The sequence below is a fragment of the Oreochromis niloticus genome, linkage group LG1, assembly GCF_001858045.2.
Source record: "Oreochromis niloticus isolate F11D_XX linkage group LG1, O_niloticus_UMD_NMBU, whole genome shotgun sequence".
Classification (NCBI taxonomy): Eukaryota; Metazoa; Chordata; class Actinopteri; order Cichliformes; family Cichlidae; genus Oreochromis; species Oreochromis niloticus.
Window position 1 is genome coordinate 22,415,821 of NC_031965.2, and position 24,455 is coordinate 22,440,275.

Below are 24,455 nucleotides of genomic sequence, written 5' to 3' on the forward strand. Positions count from 1 at the left end.
AGTAGCTGTGAGAAAACAATTTAGTTAACTGAAATTCAATAAATAAATAAATTTAACGAGGTAAAATTATTTTTGCGAACTTACAAAACTAACAAAAGTAAAATAAAATACATACTTTACTGAGGCTGTCTACGTGAATGAGGGTCAGCTTTATTAAATACAGCCTTTCTATGAGATTAATTAAACGGCTAATACTGCCAGAGAAAGTAGGGCATTAAAACGAAACTAAAGTTAAACTTTTCAAACTGAAATGGGGAAGTGGAAACCCTTGGAAAAAAAAAAAAAAACTAAACTCAAAACTAAACTTTAAAAATCGGATTAATTTAATATATAATCTTTGTTTCGTTACACGTTTCTCACTGTAATATGTGCTTTTTAATCTCTATCAATGCGACCCACCTGTTTAATGCCTGTCTTATTTACTATGTAATAAACATGGATGGTTTCCTTTATATAACACACACACTGTGACATTACATCCATCTCTCAGAGGCTCCCTCTGGGTTTCCTCAGGCTGTGAAAGGGGGACCCAGAGAAGGAAGAGGAAGGAGGAGGAGGGGGAGGAATAGAAGGCGGAGGAGGAGGAGAATGGATACAGAGTGACGACGGTATCACAGCTTTATCAGTAGGTTAGTTTCACGCCATCCAGCAGGGTAAACACACGGAGGGAGTACCTCACTTACAGCGGAGTGGAAGAGCACACCTTTGCGGAGCACCGTCTGTCGCACCGCCACCTCCTTCTTCTTCTTCCTCTTCTTGTCGCTGTTTGGGAGGAAGAAGGGCGAGGATACTATCATGGCTTCAGTTTCTTCACAGATCTCAGGACTTCAGACAGATGAGGTAAACTTGGCGGTTTGTAAACGAGGCCGCTGTCGTTAGCCAGCTAACCAACGCCAGCTAACCTAGAAACTAACCGGAGCGTCGAGTTAGCGAGCTAACTCTCCCTAACTTACCGCGTCTGTCCGCTTCGGAGTTTCGTCTCCGCCAGATAAATGTGTTACCTATTAATAGACAATCGATGTAGTTTGAAAAATCTCCCAACTACTGCCAGCCAGTGTTAGGGGAGCCTTGAAAATGATAGAGCTTTTGTTTTTCTCGGGCAGGAAACCCGCCGTCTCCTGGGCTGTCAACGCCTTCTGCGTTTGCTCAAGATAAACAAAACAAAACAAACAAACAAACAAAACTGAGCTCTACCGAAGCAGCAGATGTCTGTGAAAAGATTCAGAGAAGGACAACAAAGCAAAACAGGGAATACAGTGTAAGGAGCTGGGGTCAGTGTGACAGGTTGCGAAATCTCCCGATGATTCACTGATTTTACGGTAAAAATGCGGCACAAGAGCCAAGTGCTGTGAGGATGTTACATCACCCTGAGACCACTGCATGCATGCTTGCACGGCGAGCTGTATGCATGCATGCATGTGGTAACGATCAGGCTGAAGTCACACTGCATCAGTGCTGCTACACTCTTATTATTGTCTTTCATCACTTATTGGACACCTGTTGTCATACAAGTCATCGGTATACACTAGACTGTCCATGTGCAGATTACAACTATATTATAAAGCTATAATTAGAGTGCTTTTTGTGGGTTTTCTGTTTAGTTTGTGTTGTATGAAAAGGCGAGTGCCAGTTTAGTGTTTATTAGTTTTAGAGTTATTATAAAGTGGACAGGTGGAAGATTTAAGAAGTTTAGGTCCAGTGTTACAATCCAAACTCTTGACTCAGTGACACAGATAGCTCAGTCTTAATAAAATAATGCACCAAAGCCCCCTCATGCTTGTCCTCATGCATTCATGCATCCATCCATCCATCCGTTTTCTTCTGCTTATCCAGTTTAGGATAACTCTGGACTGGACTGAAGTCAAAGTCAGTTCTGCCATGTTTACAGGACACGCACAGGAGTGTAATATCATTACACTCTCGACCCACAGTGTGCAAACAAGACACAAGTTAAAAAAATAAATAAAAAGTCAGAAAACTATGATTACTGAGTAATATTGCCTGTGTGTGTATATATGTGCAGCAGAAGTCAAAGCTGTAAGCTGTATGCAGTCTCTGTCCCTATTTGTATTTTACTGTAATGTAAAAAGACTTGTTTTATTTTATTTTGTTGATTCAGGAGGATAACAGAATCCTGAAGGTGAAAGTCATTGCTGGAATTGGACTGGCCAAAAAGGATATTCTTGGAGCCAGGTAAGCTGGAGGAACATGGTCTGTTTTTCATGCCAGTTTGCTCAAAGAGGAACTTTAAATATAATTTCACATGTGCCTAAGTGGGTATTCTTAATAGAGCCACTGTTTTCCAACACAGGAATTGTTGGAAAAGTCTGAGACTCATGGGTCAGAGCATTGTCACTAATGTGTTTTGCAATCTAACCACATACCACATGGCTTTCAGAGCTCTTCCTTTATGAAATTAGAAATAGGATTATCAACTGTCGTAAACTTAAAACAATCACACACACTTGTAGCAGAATTAGAAGCCTGAACCATTAAAATCAGAAGAGTTACAGGTTGCTCTCCGGTCTCATTGATTAGACTAATCCAGTGTTTTAGAAATATATGACTAATGTTTTTTTTCTTCTAAATAAATTTCCCCAAACCTCAGTGTGATTCTTTGGCATTTCTCAGTTTTATCAGCGATTCAAAATACAAACATATTTAATGTGCAGCATTGCAGGACATCTAAAGAAAAAAGCAACCAATCCTCACATGTGCTACTTGACAACCATAAAATTTCTTTGTGTAAATAAATTGATGATTATTAAAAATGTTCACAGCAGATTTGAAAAAAATCTTAAGTCACCAACTTCCAGAGCACAGGGGGCACCTGTGCTCTGGAAGTTGGTGACTGTTTCCTCTTTACGTTGCAATCAGAGCTTACGGGAATTTGTGAATCACTGATTCATATTAAATCTTCCATTTGTTCCAAAAAACAGAAGGACTTTGTTCTGTGTCATTTGTAGAAAAGCTTTAGTTAAACTCTGTTTTCTGATGGTTAACATTCCTCAGATATTTAGATACAGCTGGCTACCCTTTTTATTTCCACTCCTAATTCAGATAAAAACATCTTTTTTCTGTGGTTTTTCTGGGGATTTGTTGTACTGTTGTAACTCTGGGACTCCCTCCAAAGAAGCAAAAACCAGTGTGTCTACAACATTTTTCACTCATACCTTTCCCCCACTTTTAGTTTTTGTTTTTCAAAGTTGAAAATAATTCCCCTAACTTCCACACAGTATGGCATACAAAGCAAAGACGCATAATTGAGAGTTTCTGTTGATTTTACTGGTCGTTTTGGGACTCTTCTGTCTTTATGTCCATTTTGTGTTTAATTGTTCGCGTAATGGCCAAAATTGCTCTATTAGTACCACTCTAGTGGAGCGCTCGTCATTTAATGCATTACTAATGCTTCGTTAAGACAGAGCAATGAATAATACAGTTTCTTTGATGGATGTGGTTTCTATGCACAGTTCCTAGAATCATTATAAAATAGAAACTGCAATTATGAGCATGTCAAGCTGGAGCAATTTCGTTAATGTTTCTTAGGTTCTGAAGGTAGAGGCTGATATTAAGTGTTTTGAATAAACCGCTGAGGGCAGGAAGCAGATCACAACTGTTTGAATCTGTATCGACCAATGACTTAGTGAGTCTCTGTTTTTCCTTTGCAGTGATCCCTATACCAGACTGTCCCTCTACGATCCTGTCACTGGAGAGATCGCAAGCCTTCAGACCAAAACCATCAAAAAGGTAAATAGGTGAACACCTGCTTTTGAAGTCGTGCTCATATCTCGTTGATTTATTTTATTCTTTTCTCTTTTCATTTGACCCGCAGACACTGGACCCCAAGTGGAATGAAGAATTTTTTTTCAGAGTAAGTGAAACGTGATTCACATTAAGCACATTTTAAAATGCATGTAGTGCTTTATTTTTTTCATAAATTGAACGTACACTGATGCGATATCAGTTAAATCAACGATTACTTAGGAAAACCTGATTCAGAAATCAGATTTAAATCAATTGTAGCCATAACATGTGACACTTTAGCTACTCTTGCATTGTTGTTCACGCATCTGGGTTATTTTACTGGTCGATTAGGCAGCTTTGACTTTAAAGTGTGTATCGTGTTTCAGGTTGATCCCAAGAAGCATCGTCTGCTGTTTGAGGTGTTTGATGAGAACCGGCTGGTGAGTTAGTTTTAATTATTTATGTTTGTTTCTATACATGAGCTACACTAAACTGCATTGGGCGACAAATCTTATTATTTGAATTCAGGTGCTTTTATTCACATTACCATAGGTGTATAATATCAAGCACCTAGCCGTGGAGTCTGCCTTTACAAACATTTGTGAAGGAATGGGCTGTTCTGAAGCGCTCGCTGAATTTGTGAAACTGTAATTAGATGCCACCGTTGCAACAAGTCAGTTGGTGAAGTGTCCTCCCTTCTAGATATTCACAAGCAGCTATACGTTATAAGCTATGCTACTGCAAACTTTAGGTACTACAGCAAGTCAACCACCAAAGTCCCATACCACGTAAAGTTATATAGTGGGGTCGCTGACTGTGTGAAACCTGGGAGACCTTCAAAACTTCTCTGGCATTAACATCAGCACAGAAATTGTCTGCCAGGAGCTTTTGGGCATGGGTTTCCATGTGTGTGTGTGTGTGTCTGTGCAAATGTGAAAACAAATGTGAATAAGTGAAAATAAGTGAGCAGGGCAGCAGCAGATCTTTATCATCAGTATTTCCACACACAGTGTAAAATCCAAATGAAATGTGATATCTGGAGGGGGGTTAATTACTAAAGGTACTGGGATTATGCTCTTTAGTTGTGGTTGGATTGCCTAAATGTAAAGCTGGTCAAATACTGTGGAGTTAAAGTGTAATGGGGAGCTGTGGAGTAAGCTAAACAGACACCCCAATAATTCCTTTTAGAATGCTACAGACCGATCAGGCTAACATGTAAGAGTAAACTGGGTCTCTAACACATTATTAATTAGTTGGTTTTTTTTAATTCCCCAGATTTCTCAAACAAATGCAGACCTCCTACTGTGATCTGTATATGTGTGTGTTTGGTCAAGTCAAATGAGGTTGTAGATGAGATGGTGGCATTATATATTACATTTTGATGTTATATGTGAATGAGAGTCAGCAGATATGAGATTTAAAGTGTAACAACAGACAAAGAATAAAACAAAATTTTTTACTGCAAATATATTCTGCATTTTATCACATTAACTGCTAACATAACGGTAATATTGACAGTTTATCTGCTTCAATGCATTTTTGTCATTTGGCATTGTCCACTAGATCTGAGTCCAACCATGATGTGAGCCTATAATGAGCATTTACTTTACTTATTTCATGCTCTGCACACTTGCACGAGGCTCCAGTCTGCAGAAAATGATAACTTCGAGTAATGGTTCAACACATTTACAAATCCCAAGATGGCACATATACATTTCCTGTCTGACCAGCAGAAGTAAAACAGGCGTAAATTGCTAGTTGCTGGAGCCTAAGATCACTTTTAGGTCATGTTTATGTTCTTAAATTGCAACTTACAAAGCCTAATTTTCCATTGAAATTAATTTTTGCTACACGAAAGAAATGCCAGTTACAGTTATGGATTGTGTGATTGTCAAAGGTCCACGGTACCCTCATTATTGACAGATCTACTAGCTCAGTAGACTTTTTTTTAATTATATCCTATAATAAGCAAACTATTTGTAATTTATTCTAAGAACACAGGAGTAACAGACTTGATCAAAGTAGGCAATACTTTTTCAGGGTTTTTTTAAAATAAGGTAGTCGTAAATAAATTGAATATAAAAAAATGATCACCTTTCACACTACACAACACTCCAGTTTTGCCCATTTATTGACTAAGAAATAAAACATTGTCTGCTGTGGAAAGAAGCCGTTGCATGTTGTAAAATGGTACTGTATGTGTCGTATTTGTATGGAGGAGGGTATGCCCCAGTCGTTACAAGGTTAACTGTGCTTTGTCTGCCTGTCAAATACACAGAGGCCCTTATTTTGCCATGACACTTGAAGTATTGTTGGAAACTGGGATACCTTATTATTCACGACTGTAAATATGGGCAAATCTTAAGGGCATGGAGAGGATGTAGCTGAATAGTTTAAATAGGAGTCTGAAGAGAATATAGATGCCCGTGTCTAGTGTTTCCTTATTGATTATACAATTGGCCCAAAGTGATGTTAAAGGTTTTAGGATGTAGCCTAAATGTAGCAGGAGATGTGATAAGCTGCTGACCCAGTTTCATCCTGGGCTGATACAAAGCAGGGCGCATGAACAGGCGGACTCTAGTGACACGACCACTTCTGTCTGAGATTTGCAGCTAACAGCCTGTAACTGTATGCAATGTCAACACGGTCAGGCAGTGAACCAAGATGGATGCTCAGAAGTCCTGATGTGACTGTACTAAATATCACCTCAACTCACAGAGGCAGAAAATGTACTGAAAACTCTCTTTATCACTTTTATATTCATGCGCCAGAGAGATGTGCCTGTGTATAACAAATTAGCTTCACGTTGAATATAACTCCTGTGTTTTCTCTTATGCATCTGCCACGCTAAGCTTTGGTTTTGCTGTTTGTTTTTAGGATTATTTTATGAAGTATGAACAAATTTATAAAAGTTTTACCAGAGGTGGGAAATTTGGAGTCGCCCTCCTTTCAGATCTGGATTGAAGAGATTTCATAATTCCAAGAAACAGCAATCATATTTCCATAAGTTGAAATAATAAATATCCCGGATCCAGAGACATGGTGTAGATATTTGTCTTGAGCTGCTCTTGTTCAATTTGCATTGATCGTCTGTGAAAAGAAGCACCAACTACACTCGTGTCCACAAAGCAGGCTAGAAAATGATAATCATAAAAACATCTACTAGTGCTTAAGGCCTCAGTCACTTAGTCCTAGAGACTGTCTGACAAGCGACTATCTTTTACTTCGAAGGCACACAGTCTCCATTTTTTAGTTTGCGTCTCACTTTTCACAGTTTTACTACCGCTTGGTGAGCAGTCGGCAATTGTTTGCAGACAAGTCCATGCAAACTACATGTAGCAACTGTGGCAATCTGCTAGTGAGCAAAGCAACTCCAAGGAGTTCCTATGTGCAGCACCGTATCGTACCTCTTTGGGACCAATTTCATCTACTGGCTGCCAGCAATTTCCAGCAATAACTTGGGGGAAAATATATTTTCCAAAGCACAGACACAGATTTTTTTATTGGAAGCTTTGGATTGTTTTCTTGATTGTTTTGCTGCTCCATATTTAATATTTCATTCATAACTAACTTGTTTTTATAATGGAAAGTAAACAAAAGAAGTTGTCATTCTTTGTAGTGTCCTAAGCTACATTTCGTATAACTGCGACACGACCTGCAGTTTGTAGAATCAGTGAATCACCTGCCCCTTTCCTACTGGAGCTGTATACAGCTTCATAGACTTTTATCACTGGTAAAGTTTGGTCCCCAACAATACCAGGAAGTGGCAAAGTAGATTCTTGGAATTACAAGTCAATGAAAAGCCAAGCATTAGGCAGCCATCCAGCAGTCCCATCGGTTTATGACAATTACATTCACATTTCTAACTCTTTTGAAATCTGAATCACATCACTGTTAATAGGCTTGTGATGCTTTTTGTAATCGTGGAGTTTATACATCATAAATTTGTTACCACAACATTCAACATGTTTCAGCGGGTTTTGCTCAGACTTTTCAGGTATAATCAGTCGTTAGGTCATTTAAAAACCGTCAACACACGAGCTTTCATTTGCCTCTAAATGGCTGAATGTTTTGTAGAACCTGTCACTACTTCACAGGTTTCCAGTCACATGATAAAATAAAGACGGGGGTGAGTCACTCATTTCTGCCTTGTCATGCTCCAGGTACACGTTGGAGTATTTTGGAGGGTGTGTCAGAGCTGTGAAAGTGTGTGTGTGTGTGTGTGTGTGTGTGTGTGTGTGTGTGTGTGTGTGTGTGTGTGTGTGTGTGTGTGTTTGCAGCTCTGACACACCGAGAGCTCAGCAAGAAACGTGCTTTGTTGGTCGTCTCCTACGAGATGTGTTGATTGGATGATTATTGTTTCCACATGGTGTTTCCACAGTGTGAGCTTTCACATCTTGGCATGATAAGATTCTTCTGGCTAAGACTTTCAATTATAGCCTCTTGAGAGTTTAATAAATAAACATTTATTATTCCCACAGCATAAATCTTTGTTCCTTTGGACTATGACATGTCCTCTAGCACCACCAAAAGTAGTTTTTACTTTAACAAAATGTGAAACTTTGATGGATGTATACATTTGGACACTTCAATTTTTTTTGCCAGATTTTCAGATAGTACACAGCCTGTTACTAATAAACATGGTATTTGGTGCCCACTCAATAGATTTTGGTGTTATTCCACAGTAAAATCACCAGGACTCCATTTTTTCTTTCTGTAAACATTTTTTCCTAAGTACATTTTTTTAATGAAATGGCTGGAAATAACAAGAAATTTCACAGACGTCTGTTAAGTAAGGTAACACCGACTCTTTGCCTTAACTATAAGCAGATGAGTCATGCGTACGTGTGTAATCAACTCCCAGGAGCCAGAAAAAAACTCGGGTAAGGTAAACATAGCAGTGAGCTGGTAGTGTAAATTGTGATTAAAGTGACAGCTTCTGATGTTTTATTAAAGCTAGTGAAAAAAAACAACTTTATTTTTGCAGAATTCAGCACTTGTGCTACTTTCTGAGCAGCTCTGAAGTCTAATGGCTCACTTAGAGAATGTGAATCACTGGGAATCTTTGTAGAGGCTAGATGTAACCTACCTAAGTGGTTGACATTGTTCCTGGTATTTATCCTTGTAATGGTACATTATGTGTTAATTACCATGTGGTCGTGTCCCAACTGAAATAAATAAAATGCTGTTGATTTTTTTTCCTTCTGGGTCTTCGCTCTTTGTTTTAGTCAGGGTTTTTTCAGGTGCAAATATATTGTCCTTCTAGTTTTTCCACTTCTTTGTACATTCCCTCACGTCCGTTGTGATAGTTTCAGCTAGGAGTTTGCTGACATTTGTTGCCTTCATTGACCCAACATGTAGTTTGATTTCTTGTGAAGTACACATCAGGTTTTGTTCCCAGCTGAAACATAATTCTGGCATTAGTCATTATCAGCGACGACCTCTGTACCCTTATCTGTACCCTTATCTGTACCCTTATCCTATGTTTTGGAGAAAAGCAAGAAGTTTTTTGTTTTTTGGGGGGAGAAACATGTAGTTAGTGTTCGATGCATCTTAGCTAAAATGATATTTCCTTTGCTCCTTGATTACCCAGACTCTTGAGAACAATTAAAAAAAGTAAAATTACATATTCTGATAGCACTTCACCAGGCTACGCCAGCAGACCCCCCAGTCTAATCTAACATAATCTAATCTAACAGCAGTGTGGTCATATCTAGTTCCAGGTTATCTCACAAGCAGCTAGACACACCCACAAAAACCATAAAAAAGTAAATCAGATGCTGCTTTACAGTTCTCCCTTGAAATACATGAGTGTGCCTTTGCAGCAGGCCCTTCCCCACTTCCAGAGACAGCATGAATGCAGAAGTTGCTATGGTTACCTGCACTTGAATTAATTGACACGATTCAAATTGTAAAAGAAAGTGATACAATGGTAGCTGCTTTGTAGCCTACAGCAAAACAACATTTACAAAGACTATGAAAAAAAGCTAAACACTGAGAGGCAACCAAACTTACCAAACCAATCAGGCAGGTAGAAAAACCTGCTCAGACTGAGACTGGAGCTGGATGTATTAATATATCACTGAAATTTGTTATGTAGTACACTATATATATCTCTTCTGTGAAGATAAACTACATCAGTGGGTTTTTCAGATATGGATTAAGCCTAATCCTAAATGGAACCTGCACTGAACTTCCATGTGTGAAAAATTAACTTGTAGCAGTTACTTACACTATTACATTAGCAGGAAGCGAGTTTCAAACATGTAGCTGTCGCTATCTTGGTTTGCAGTAAGTTTATCAGTAGAAAAATTCTAGCAAATCAGAAATGGTATAAGTGAACAAAACAGGACATGTTGCTCAGTCATTCGGGTCATCTGATAAAAAGAAGGTCAGTGGTTTGATCCCCAAAGTTCCTCAGAAGAATCCATTAGAGAAAGACAGTGTGTGATAGTTAGAAAGTGCTTAAAGGCATATAATAAAGTGCTATATCAATCCATGCGTGAGTTCTTGGAATTAAAAAGTAGAAAGGTGCCAAATAAGTCTTCAATAAACTTAAAGAAGTCCAAGCTTTCTTTCCAAGCTCTTTACTCTACTCTAGAAAGAGTCTCCTGTAAAAGCATGTCTCACTGAGAGATTTTAAAGAGGTCATTCGCCCTGTTTGGCTTTTGGATACTGGCAGCAGATGTTCAATCACCTTTATAATATTTCTTTAACGATAAAAAATGAGTAGCTCGGATAGGCTCCAGCCCCCCTGTGACCCTGAAAAGGATAAGCAGAACAGAATGCATGCATGGATGGATTAAAAATGCCTGTCAATATTTTCATGGACAGAGATCTGAGAAATGCTACTCAGCTCTCTAAAAGTGTGACTACTTCATGTGTGATGAGTTGTATAGAATGCATTTACACACAGACATGCACACCAACTCTCAGACACCCCAGTCAGATGTCAGTCAGTGCCCCTTGTTCCTTTAGGACAACGTTATCAGTTCAGCCATATCTTCCGCTGATTTGTTTGGTCGTAAAACATCAAAAGATGAACAAATAGATTTTATCAACTCGTGACTCTTTAGGGCTGCACCTTAACAGATGCCCAGCCTCTACTCTAACCACACCCCACTGACCCAATTTATTGATGACCTCACCTCAGACACACTCGCTGAAGACTTTATTAAATATAACTTATCCTTCGATGCAAAGCATGATGTTCGCTGTCATGCCAAATTCTTGTGCCTATTTCCAGGCAGCTTTGCATTATTGGCGTATTACACCATACTCTGTGACTTAACATGAATGTGCGGTGTGCGTCACCAGCCTTGTCTTATGGCCTAGATAGCGTCAACATCAGTTAAAGCTGCTTTTGGCTGGATGAGTGATTAATGACCAATCACAGGTTTTTTCTGGCAGTTTGTCATGCTCCTTAAAAATTTAGGTAATGACTTCCACCGCAGCAGGAAGTGTCCACCAGTGAATCATTGCTTTATCCTGGCCTGGGTTCTTCCTATTAAAGACTATGCTAAAACCGATTTGGAGGCAGAGCAATATCCTGAAATAGGCCAGCCTGGGCTCACAATAGGCAACCGTTAATAAATCGGACTGTCAACAGGCGTGGAGAGGAAATCAGACGAGCACTGACTGTTACATGAAGTGTCGAGTGACTGGTATCACGTCACCGCGGTCCCACAAATCTTTCTCACTCTTATCGTGTTGAATTTTCTGCAGCAAAGCAGATGATTTGCAGCAGGTTGATAAGTCACTGAGGATCAAAAAGCATTTTTATTAATGTTTTTATTTGTTTAGGTGCTCTTTTGCATATTTTCTTCGGCATTTTTATTGTGTGCTAGCTGAGCTTTGTCACCCAGTCCTCACTCTGAAGCAGAATTATGTTGAAAGTCAGTCCCTTTGATTTCCTGTAATTCAATAGCAGTGGGTAAAAATATTTGTGGGGGCACAGAGCAGCAGAAACATAAGAAGCATAGCTGCAGCAGGAAGTGGAGTCTTGGGTGAGTGGCCTGAAGCAGATGTAACAGTTTACCAGAGCTTCAGTCGAAGATGCAGCGTGGAGGACTGCCGTGTTGTGTTTTTTACATTTTTTTTTCCCATGGGAGTAAACAGGAGTGAGGTGGCAACAGCAGATGTGAGGTGTTAAAAATTTGTCTGAGGGTTCAGTTAACTAGCCCTGAGCTAAAGCTATGAAGCAGGTCAGCAGTGGAAGCTTTTTCTTTAAACTCTTAGTGTTGCTTTCTGCTCCGAGGCCCTGTCTTTAAAGGGGGCTCAGCAGTGAGATTAATCTGTTTTCAAAGGTCATCTGTTTGGGTCATGCCTCCACACAGAACCACTGACCTCCCCTGACTAAAAGCCGTGGTCCGCCTGGAGAGGAATGTAGGTTGTCACCAGAGCTATTTTGGCAATGCACAGTCCCTAATGATTGTGATCACAGAGCAGAGTTTGGAGCAGTTGCTTTGCTCTCCTTTTCCCAGCCAGCAAGTTTGATCATGCAGCTCCCGCTGGCGCTGCAGGGATTAGAGAGTTAAACGAATGGCACGTCGGCTCCGCTTGCATTTTGCGTCAAGGAGAAGCAACACGGACCCTCTGTCAGAAAGCCTCAGCAGCCATGGTGAAGAAAGCGGAGTCGGTGTGTCAGCTCAAAGCCCCTCGGAGAGTCTGGCGCACAGTTCTGTCCACTTGAAGGTGACTCCTCTGTCACCAGACTATGTTAATAATCAGTACTCTTCAGTGTTCATACCCAGGGTTAACACCGGAGGATGTAATAAGAAGAGAATTCTACAGATCTCACTCAAGCCCTGTGGAAAGCTCAGCGGAGAGGTGGATGGCAGCGTAGAGGATGGAGAACCGGGAGCTGGTGAAGGAGGAGGAGCGGGTACGGGTTCTGACGGGGGTTCGTGCAGCAGCAGCATGGCCAGCGATGGCGGCTACTGTAGCAGTAACAGCATCTTCGAGCCAGAGGCAACAGAAAAGCATAAGACCACCCAAGAGAGGAGTCTACACTGCTGCAAGTCCAAGGTCCCCCTGAGGCGGTGCTCCTCATTAGTTATATTCCCAAAGAGCCCCTGCAGCACCCCACCTGCTTCCCCAGTAAGTCCAGTTGCTTTTCCCGCTCTCCCTATAGGGAAGGGCTCTAATCAGTCATCTCTTCAGACTTCTGTTAATGGATACTCACTGGCAGATGAGGAAGTGACTTCCAAAGGGTCCACCAACACGGCAGTAAGCGGCCATCGCTTCCCAAAAGGAAGCTGTTCGGCGGAGTTCAGGGACACCAAACACATGGTGCAGTTTAATATTCCTTTACAGGATGAACCAAAATCCAAAACAGAGGACATGAGCAAAATAAACGAAGTGTCAACGTCTCTAGACAGATCAAATCGTCACTCCAGCAGCCTGTTGCTGCGCTTTGCCCACCAGAAACCAATGATATCAGGAAAAGGAGCCACAACAACAGCTACAGTCAATGTGGAATATCCCGAGGCTCATTACCCAGCCCAGCACCCAGAGGGTGATCGCGACTGCCACAAGAAACTGTATCGTAGTACCTCTGCTTGTTTGTTCTCCTCAACTAAACCTTCTGAGAAAAACCTGAAAGCTTGTTCATCAGGGAAAGGCCACCAGGAAAAACACTGTCATCACGCCATACAGAGGAGCTTTTCCCTCGAGGTGCCTTACGCCAACACTGGAATTTCATGTCACGTTTCGAATCCCAAACTCAGCAGCCCTTGCTCTCCACATGTGCACATTCATTTGTCTCCTTGCTGCCCGGCTAAATTGCCTACCTCTCTTCCTGATATAAACACAGGCAACAAATGGAATAATACACCCATAAGCTCACGTCAATGTGCTGAGGTAAGTTTCTTAAATGGAATTAACTGAGGGTCCCAGGCCTTATACCTCATAGTATATAGAGAGGATAACAGCTGTCAAATAAGCATTTTTTTTTTCAGTTTACGTGACACAGAAAGGCCCAGGAAAGCACGTTAAGTTAAAGAACAAAGTGGATTCGTTGAAATGTTGTTAAACTGCTTCCAGGAGATTCCACATGCATAAATTGCTCACCCGACAGCACATTGACTTTAACTGTCATGTACACGGGACTAAAATAACAGCTGGACTGTGTAAAGTAATGCAAATAACAACTATATTTATATTGACTTTGTGCTTAATTTTCCCTTGCATAAAGTTCAACATTCAATTAGTTCTGTGTATTTTATATCTATATAGATATACGGATATACAACTCTACCATTCACATCCTTAAAACTCAGTTTACTGCGGGTCAAGAAAGAGTGAGGTTCAGTAACTGAGAAGATCGCTACAGCTAAGTCATGCAATTAACAAGCCCAATGTGGACAAACATTCAAAGGTATTCGGTTGCATTACAGTAAATCCATCTGCTTATTAGTTTCCCAGAAATCCCTGAATAAGAGGGAAAGGTTCCCTTTCAACCCGTTTGCGTGTCTGTCGGTGTGTGAACTCATCTTTTGAATAGTTCTCCTTTTTTATTATTCTGTTAGCACTATGAGTAATCGACCTAAGTATTTACCCAGGCTAATTATAGCAGTGGGAAAAGTGGTGCCCCTTGCTGATATAAATAAAGTGCCTCTGAAATATTCTGCCTGACTCCAGATAGTCTACTGGTGTGTAGCACTGATTCAAATTTAACTGCATGATACTAGAGCGCTGCACAGTCATACCAGCCATCTGTGGACGTGCATGTGTGTGGTGCTAATGTAATGCAGGCGGAATGAAAGTGTGAGCCTTTCCCAGTAAACTGGTGGTGTGTTGCTTTCGTGGGTGCCCCTGCCAGCCACTGTTTGTGAAATATCAAGTGTCAGTCTCAAACCCCCCGCTCCATTTAGCAGAATGTCAAGTAGGACGGCTTTCTCCACTAATTAGTCAGTCCATTTATCTTTAAAATATTTATGTTTGTTTAGGTAAATCTCAGTTATACTTTCACTCTAGAAGGCCAAAAACATGCTTCATGCCTAACTAACTAAAAATAAGCGTGAAAAAAAGGTGTTAATTAACTTAAAACAAAATAAAAATTAGACTCTTTAAAAAATTGCTTAGTGAACTTAAAAAATTTAGTAAAATAAAGGAAAAAAATTGAGAAACTTCTTAGTTTGGAAAAAAATTTCCACAACTTGCCAATAGGGCTTTGATGGATGTGTTTAATAAGTCTGTAGACAAGACTGTGAGTCAACTGCTTTCTGCTGTGAGTCAAAAGGTGTTTTAATTGTAATACCTGCACTGATTTTCTTACTTCTTCATATGAAGAAGTAAGAAAACCAGAGATAAATAACAACTAATAATTAAATGCAGAGAAGTGTGTAAACACAGTTAGTGAAAAAAGGGTCAGAGAAAAACAAACACTCATGGGAAGCACCCAGTGGCCGAGCCTATTGCGGGATAATTGAGGGAGGGTTCAGGGTCACCTGATCTAGCCCTAAATATAAACTTCATGAAAAAGGAACTTTTTAAGCCTAATCTTAAAAGTAGATAGGGTGCCTGTCTGCCAAATCCAAACTGTGAGCTGGTTCCAAAGACGAGAGACCTAAAAGCTAAAGCCTTCTACTTTTAAATACTCTTGGGACCACGAGAAAGCCCGTGGTGTTCTGTTGGGGTGATATGGTACTATGAGGTCTTTAAGATAAGATGGGGCCTGGTTATTCAAAAAAGAAATTGAAAACAAAAATTGAACTAATTAAAATGCAAAACCACAGTAACTCTATAACTTCTTCTTAAAAGTCTTTTGTATTACACGCCTTTGTTTTTATTGTCATGTCCACCTAGACTGTGACTCATGCTAATGGTTATCTAAGATCTTGTACATCATAATCTTAGGTAGCTATAGGAAAAAGATGCGACAGTAATAAAACCCATACAGGTCATGGATAATCCTCCTGCGTCTGTAGTGGAAATGTTTAAAAACAGCTACAGATTTTATGGCCCAAACGTGTATAAATTTGTACTTTGTACTTCCTTTTATAGCCACTTCAAAAAAGGTCACCTGAGTACAAACAGACCAGCACTGCTAATATGTACTCCAAAAATACAAACATATAACTGTTGCAGACTTAATGATACTGCAATATGACAAATTAGCCTCTGTCTATTTCTGGACCTTTTATTATATTTTTAGTTTGTTTATCTCAGCTGCACGTGGACAACAAACTAAAACTTTTAAATACTGCTCTAGAAACAAAGAAAAGCTGTGTGTGGCTGGTGTAGTGTTTGAAAACTTCCTTTGCTCTGGTTAGCCACACTCCCAAAGTCACCAGATGACTCATCACCATAGTTAATGAATAACCAGGTATGAATGTGTTGCACAACAAGGTGAAGACATGAATCAAATGAATGTTAACAATGATTTTATATAGCGAAATAACAAGCATTTACAGTTTCATAGAGCATTAAACATTTTAGGGGTAACTCACTACACAAACAAGTGGGTTTGTGGAGCTGCTGAGTTGACATGCAAAATAGCTAATGTGTATTTAGAGCGATAGCCCAGCTAAGTGCCCTTTAACCCCATATGATTTATACAAAGACTAACTTCTGTGCTTTAAAAAGTTTACAGTCTGGGTTACAGCCAGTAGTTGGGAAATATTTGACCTCATTCTTCATCCTGTAGTTAAATAATTTGTTTGCACATTCCCCAAAAGGATAACAAATGACATTTAGGCTGTCAGACATAATGTGTATTAACTTGCCTTAACTTTGTCATGGCAATGAAGTGCTGTTTTGACACCTGTGTCAGCTTTCAGTTCAGCGTCCATCATCACCACGCTACCACCGCCACATTAGCTCCTCAGAAGCTTATTTTTCACGAGCTGCTGCCCACCTGTCAGAAGCAGTTTTTCGTTGCAGAGCCAAGATGGATATCGCTGAGGCTACCAACATGTGTTTGTAGCTGTTTGCCACAACCTCATGCAGTCTGTGGTCAGCACTTGCTTAATGCCACATGCTAAACTCGAGCTGCATTCGGTGTCACACGAGCCTGCGGGGATGCTCTGAATGGACATTTATCTGTCGTTATCATTTTATCTTGGGCAATTTTTTTTCACGTGTCCGTAGCATGCATTTCCCCTTTGTTATCTTTAGCCTCACCTTACCCAGGAAGCTCTGATTTCACTCCATCATCTGTTCGTTACTGATATAGACGTGACCTACTCAACTTCAAACCATTAGCTTTAATTGTTTATGCACTACAGTTAAATATTTATTTGACAGAGAGATCAGTGGATTTGATCAGCTGATGTAAACGCAACACTAAAATGATCTGATCATTCTTTTAGATCGTGTTTCTGGGTAAAACCAATTTATTCTTAGCTAGCTTTTAGTAATAACCGCTTGCACGGGATGCTAAGAAAAGATGGATTCAGTGTGCTGTAATATATACTGCATGTTCTCAGTTTATTAAATGATATAACATCAATTGAGTAAAGCTGTAATATATAAATATATATATATAGCAAGATATATAGCCATAGCCTAAATTTTAAAAAAAAAATGGACGTACCCACTGTTTGGTTTTGGCGCCCACATTTTAACTATATGTTCAGTTTTTTGAAGTCAGACTTCCTCCTCTCACCTCAGTAAGCACTTGCTCATAGGGGGTCATATAATTGTTGAGGTTTTCTTTGTATTACTGTAGGTTCTTTACCTTACAGTATAAAGCAAGGTGACTACTGTTGTGATTTTGTGCTATATAAATAAAACTGAATTAAATTGAATTGAATTGAATTGAATTAAACCTCCTATTGAGTGCATTACACAAATAAAAGCTGGAGCACAGATTTCTTAAATGAGCTGTTAGTACAACTAATTGGAAAGGAAGCTTTAATATTTCTCTCAATACAGTACTCCAGTAAAAAAAATAATAATAAAGGGAGAAACTATCCATAAGTACCAATGTCTTCGTTGTCAACCATGCTGTAAACAATTTCTAGCTAAAATTGGGGATTTTAATATGAGAGTCTGTGTGGATTGACTTGCTTCTGGATTTTCACTCCAAGAACTGTGATTTTTAGTACTTCTGCTTTTACCATTGCACTTCAATCCAAGAGTCTGTTGTTTGGAAGTAATCTATTTAAGTTAAGAGCATCTCTCAACGTTTTATAAGTGTAATGTCTCAGTTAAAAAGAAATGAAAAATACAAAAAAATTAAACTTAGCTCAAAATGTCTGGTCAGTATTTCTTTCTATACCTTCTGGCAATAAATCTTATATGTTGGAAAACCTGTTTGTTTTCCCTTAAATGGTGCTACATTTGTAAGAAAAATGCCTTTCTTGGCTTAGGCAGTATGTAGCAGATTGTGTAATTCTGTGGTGATACCAGTACTATGTTTGAAACAGTAATTTCACAGATAGTAATATATTTTTTCTATTTATGTATTTTATTTTAGCTGTTATGTACAACCACACATGGGCTGACGAAATAAAGAAGCCTTCATTCAAATTCATAGCATAATACAACCTTTTATAAAAGGCAGGCAAGGAATGGGCCACTGCTATCAGTATTATTAGTTATTCTAGTATCACTCATCAAGCCTGATATGTCAGAAATCCCTAGAAATGGTATTGTCTTAATGATGCGTGACAGAAATGTGGAGGGAGCCACTTTTATGAGTAAGTCATAGTATCAGATAGACAATGCTATTAATAGTTTTTAATTATTTTCCATATGGGTACCCTCTGTTAATATAAACTACTGTAAACAATAAAAACAATAAACATAAAGACAGTGTTCTATATACAGCCACAACTGCTCGGTTTACTGTGTGTTAAATCTCCAGTGATTCACTGTTGTAAACAAACCCAAAATAAATACAATTATTTCTGACTTCCGTAATATGGTGTAGGGTAAATAGACACAGAGGACTGACAGTGCGTTTAACCTTAGTATTCTTAGAAGAACTCATGAAGGAAATACTGTGCAAAGCAGGCGGTTTCTTAATGGAAATGCAAAGCTTGCCAGTATAAGAGCAACAATGTCTTAATACCGCTTGCATAAAACAGAGATCTGAGAGATCACTGTGCCTTACCACATATATAATGAAATGTAGATAACTGCTGTTTTAGGATGATTCATTGTAATTTTGGAATGGCTTGCTCAGAGTTTATTTTAATCTGGATTTATGCTTTTCTCAGTTGCTCTATTAGAAGTGCAAGGGCATGATGAAGGAGGCCTCCATCTATATTTGTTCACATAAACACTTTGTACCCCTGTTAGACAGTTTGACCTGCCATGGGTGTTAATTTTGGTCACACAAGCTGACACCCACTGTGTTTGGCCTCAGCCTTCTGCTTTCGAGACCTTAACAGCTCCAATAAAGGCATGCAGTGAATGTGTGAAGAGTTCAAAGCAAAGAGGGTTCATCTGGCAAATGCTACATTATTTTGATCCCAGTCTCTGTTGGAATAACACAGAGCAGCCATTCATCGTAGGCTGATAAACACATTCCTGCCTGCACAACATGCTAAATATACACGGAAATGGAGCCAGTTAAATGACTCTCATTGTTTGAAGTAGGAAAATAGTGCAGTGGGAAATGTTTTCTGTTAAATCTAGAATTAAAGACGGTTTGTTAGAGGGAGTGTCTTGTGAGAAAATGGGGTGAGAGGTAATCTTTTTAGTCCTTATTGATGATTGAGATAAAAGAGAGAGATGTACAACCTTGAAGTCACTTCAGATAACACAGACATGCTTCTGTAGAGATATTAAAGTGGTTCTCTGTGCTCTAAATCAGTTGTTTTTACATACTTTTTCTGCCCAAGGCACAGTAAAGGTCCTGCCAAACTCTTAAGCCACACCCAGCTTTTTTTTTTATTTTATGGGGGGGGGGTTACTTGCAGCTTCCCATTCATGCCATATAAGGGACTGAGGAAATGATGTACATGCATGCAAGTGTAATGTTTACAAAGGTTCACAAATGACGGCTTTTTGTACCAAAAAATACAGATAATTATACCAAAAATACTAAATAATGAAAATAAACTATTTTAAGCAAGAAGTGAACCCGTAAAGGAGATTATTGCTTATCAAATCAAGACCCTAACTCAACAAACTAACCTGTGCAAATCAATAACTTATGCTATTTATTAAAGGAATAGACCATTTTTTTAAATCCAAGGAGGGCGGAAGAGGAAAAAGGAGGGGGAAACCCCAAGGACAATCGATTAACTCAGTGGAAAGAACTCCCATCCCCCCCATACTGTCACAGCTGATAGTTTGGTCCACTTGTTGGCCCTGTGTATTTCAATGGCTCCACCCATAGTTTCCTCTTTTAACAAACCAGGAAAAACTGAAGCAGCAGGAAGGTAACTCAAAACAGAAAAAGTAATTAATGCGTCTCAAGTCTATTTGTGCCCGTCAGTTAGAATGCAGCATAGTGTCATAAAGTGTATTGAAACAAATTTATAGATTTAACTAGTCCAAAAAGATGAATTGTCTGCTATGTAGTGCTATTGACTGTGGTAATGATGTGGTAGAGTGAAACCTTAAACCTGTGTGTCTGACTTGACTGAATATTGCTACATTTAGGTTATTTTACATGACATCTGTTTTGTCTGCTTTCTCTTAGAAAGTACATTTTATTTCCAAGAACTTTTTAAGCTTATTAACCATCCCCTCCCAACAGACGAGGCATGTTAACATTCCTCATCCAGGAAGCTTTTGCACTGATCTGGCCTTTAAAATTATACAAGCATTAAACATCAACTTAGGCTACATTCACACTGCAGGCGAAAGCGCATCAAATCCGATTTTTTTGACCCTATGCGACCCATATCCGATCATGGTATGACAGTGTGAACGGCACAAATCCGATATTTTCAAATCCGATCTGGGTCACTTTCGTATGTGGTACTGAATCCGATACATATCCGATGTTTTAGAAAGTGACTGCTGTTTGAACGGTCATGTCGCATTAAATCCGTCTTTTACGTCACTGACACAAGACAGACGCCAATTATCAGCGCCGGAGAAGACATCGTGAACGCTTCCTGGCCATCCAGTGTAGATGTTAGTGAAACTGTTGGGAAGACAACGTGAACATTTTATTTGTACTGTATAATCTGCAGATTCTGACAGAAATCTGCAACTATCCTTTGAAGCACCGCTCCTCTCTAAAACTGCAATAAGGATCATTATTAGGTTATTTACAATATTATGTAAATAACAGAATAATTTAAAGCAAAAATTGGGAAACGTAAAGTCCGAAGTCTTTATATTAAGGGCCATCAGTCAAACAATATTGTTTGCTCTGGGTCTAAACAGAGCGCGTTGTGTGTGACGTCTTCTTTTGCGCATGCGGGCCGCTTTGAGCGTTCACACTAGAGCGCGTTTGCTGTCGCATTTTATTTGTAGTGTGAACAAGCAGACCAAAAAATCGGATTTGATAAAAAAATCGGAATTGAGCATTAAGACCTGCAGTGTGAACGTAGCCTTAGGCTTACAGCAACTGGAGAATGAACTAAAATTTCTTTTGACAGACGTTTTAAGGGGGAAATTAGTCCTGCAAATTTAATTTCATGAATTATGGAAACCAAGAACATTTTACATTTGTTTGGAGGTTTTTTTGGATGGGGAGTGGTTACTGATTTTTAGTTGGTGGTCGGAACTGAAGTTAAAATTATGGAGAACACAGATGTGACATTGTTTATCTACGACGTTGGAGTCATTTTACATCATGGGTACGTATATAAGTAAAGCTCCTCTTTCTCACATTGTAAAGAAGTTTAATCACTAATCTAATCTTGGCGATATTTTAATATAAAAAAACAAGTCCAACAACACATCCTAGGTTTTCTACATTGTAAAGAAATGCTCCGATGGGTATAAAGAAATAAGACCGTAAGAAATAAATATGTAAATTTACAGTAAAAGTTCTGTTAGCTCTTTCCACAGTGCCCTGTGGTTATAAAACAAGAACAAAATGAATTGAGAGGATGCCCTTGTTGTTGTTTTTGTTTTTTGTGTTTTTACTGTGAACTCACTGTAAAAATCATACATTTCTATTGTAGATACTAAAATAAACATAAAATTTGTCATTTAATGTCTTATGTTATTTGCTGTGGTGTAGTATGAATGGTTAAGGAGGAGGTCTTTATCAATAGGAAAAGCTTTAAACCTACAAAAACACATTTAAGTCTGAAATTTATGCCCTTCTTCACATTTTTCAAAGCTGCCCAAATTGCTGGGACAGATTGGAGTCTTTAGTGGGCCAATTTTGGCCCTGGGCCTTAAGACCTTTTGTCATTTGGAGTGGGGGAAAAAAACCTGTCCCCGTTTTTGTGGTTAGATGATACTTGCTGGGCTGGATGGCAGTCTCTGTACCTACTTCATGCAGTTAAATGTTACTGTCACAGTTCGAAATGAGTAGCATATACAGTATATTCTGAGCTGATAATAAACCTATGATGTCTGTTGAAACTGGTGACAGACTAATTGTAAAAGCAGCCTCCATGTGCTTTGATATCAACTTTATAAATGAGAAAAAGAAACTGATTGTCAGGCAGCTGATTTGGGTTTGGAAAGCAGAAAAGCTGAGATGAGTTTTCTGCTTTCTGGAACAGGGACTCGAAGACATCAGATTAACAGCCCGTCCTCTGTGTTTGTAGATGATGATGTCACGGCTCTGATGTCCATGTGTTTCCCCCTCTCCCTCTCTCCCTTTCAGACACGTGATGACTTCCTCGGACAGGTGGATGTCCCCTTAAATCAAATACCGGTGAGTGCTTGGCTGTAGAAAATTCATTTGTATACTGATGTCTCTAATCTAAGCTCACAGTAGGCTGAATGTAATTTGATTTTCATTGTGTGAGCTCTGAGCTTCAGTCCCACCTATGGCACCATTTAAATATAAACATGGACATCCTTATTCTACTGTCTGTTCCACATCAGTGTCCAGAGTTTTGGAAATACAGTCAGTTCGTGTTTGTTATGCTGCTGCTTTTGTTTTGTTATAAATACAGCACCCACAAATTAGCCCTCACTGTGCACGGTCACTGTCATTTCACCCATTGGTATCTTAAAGTGTTATGATCCTGAGCTGAACAGCAGATTTATTCATGCAGTGTGAAGAAATGAAAGATTTCCTTTTGCTATTTTGTTTTCTCAGACAGAAAATCCTAACACTGAAAGGCCATACACATTCAAGGATTTTCTGCTTCACCCACGAAGGTTGGCATGATTTCATGGTTATTTAATCTTTTGTCTTTCTGTTTTTACATTCCATTTCCCATATATTGGCTCACTCTTTTTTTTAACATTTTGGATATTTATTTCTTCCATTAAAAAAAGAAAACAAAACAATTATTTATTTACTTTTTATTTTTTGCCATTCCCACACAGTCACAAGTCCAGGGTTAAAGGTCATCTGCGTCTAAAAATGACCTACCTGCCAAAAAACCCAGGTTCAGAGGAGGAAACTGCAGATCAGACTGAGGACAACGATGTAAGTTTATGCTTCGTGTTACAAATGCTTTTGTGTTAGCAGTGCTTTCACTTGTTCAACATGAGTGTCGGGTCAGTTAGTAGTTGGTGCCGAATTTAAGTCCTTGCACTCTCTTTTGGAGCATCACACGAAAATGTTTTCCATTCATTTGGATCTTTAATTGTAAGGAGTGAACCAGAATCTGTGTTTTTATTACTATTAATGTACATATGATATGACTAAGATGTGACCTCTGACCTTGACCCTGAGGTCGAGGTCAGAGGTCACGTCTTCTGAAAATTGCCTAGTAATTTCACATTTATGCGGTGTATCTGCTGGGAGGCTGTGGGGTAGCACTGCAGCTGTCAGTATGTTTCAGCATGATGACAATCCCAAACACACTGCCAATGCAAAAAACCATACCTACACAAGAAGGCACACAGTGACACTTTCAGTCATGGATTGGCCTCCCCAGGGCTCAGACCCTCCACACTATAGAGGCAGTGTGGGATCATGCTGACAGACAACAGAACAAAAGACAGGCAACTTCCAAAGAAGAGCTTTGAATGACTTTCAAGAACTACTCTTGAAGGCTACTTACAGAAATTATTGATTAAATTATCCTAACTCTTGGCTAAGAGAGTTCAGGCTGTGTTGAAGAATAAAAGGACGGAGTCATACAAGTATTGACTTTCAAGCTCATTAAAATTATACAAACTCTTTTTCTTTTATGTTTGTACATTTCAATAAATCAGTGCACCTGTTTCCAATTTTTCTGAGCAAAAGGTGAAAAAATGAGGGGTAAATTAACATGAGCTTTTAGATTTAGATTAACTTAAATCCTAACACTGCCAGGTTATTAAACCGTTATGGCTTGTTTTGACAAGCTGGGTCACATTGAGATCCCAACTATAACCTTGGCCTTGTCACCTGGTTTTCAGCATCAGGTACAAAATAGCTTGTGGTTCATCTCCTTACTGACGGATCAAAGCACAAGTCAGAGTGTCAGGTGTAAATCTCTTACATATACACACACAACACTGCACATCCATGATACTTTCTCTAAATCTCAGTCATTGTGAACTGTATTGTGTGTGTGTGTGTGTGTGTGCACCAACGTGATTTCCACCCTCATCTTTAGCCATGAATGGATGTACACACTCCCTTACTTTGTTTGCATATAAATTCACTGTTTGCACCACAAATTATTGGGCGTGGAATTTATAGTAAGGAAATGACAAAGCGTGAATGTGTGTGA

General features: G+C 39.2%; 1 protein-coding gene across 3 annotated transcripts in view; it reads left to right on the plus strand.

Moving 5' to 3' along the window:
• Nucleotides 1–421: 421 nt before the first annotated feature.
• Nucleotides 422–24,455, plus strand: part of nedd4a (NEDD4 E3 ubiquitin protein ligase a) — a 40,277-nt gene continuing 16,243 nt past the window's right edge. Inside the window, exons 1-8 of one of the 3 annotated variants that reach the window (XM_005467076.4) lie at nt 422–840; nt 2,120–2,193; nt 3,669–3,747; nt 3,833–3,871; nt 4,131–4,184; nt 22,442–22,492; nt 22,883–22,944; nt 23,116–23,218. In XM_005467076.4, the coding sequence (XP_005467133.1) occupies nt 796–840; nt 2,120–2,193; nt 3,669–3,747; nt 3,833–3,871; nt 4,131–4,184; nt 22,442–22,492; nt 22,883–22,944; nt 23,116–23,218 (507 nt within the window). In that variant the 5' untranslated portion in view covers nt 422–795. Of the gene's footprint in view, nt 841–2,119; nt 2,194–3,668; nt 3,748–3,832; nt 3,872–4,130; nt 4,185–19,938; nt 20,082–21,334; nt 21,456–22,441; nt 22,493–22,882; nt 22,945–23,115; nt 23,219–24,455 lie in introns of those variants that run through there. The other 2 variants (XM_019358849.2, XM_005467077.4) reach the window with 2 other exon arrangements.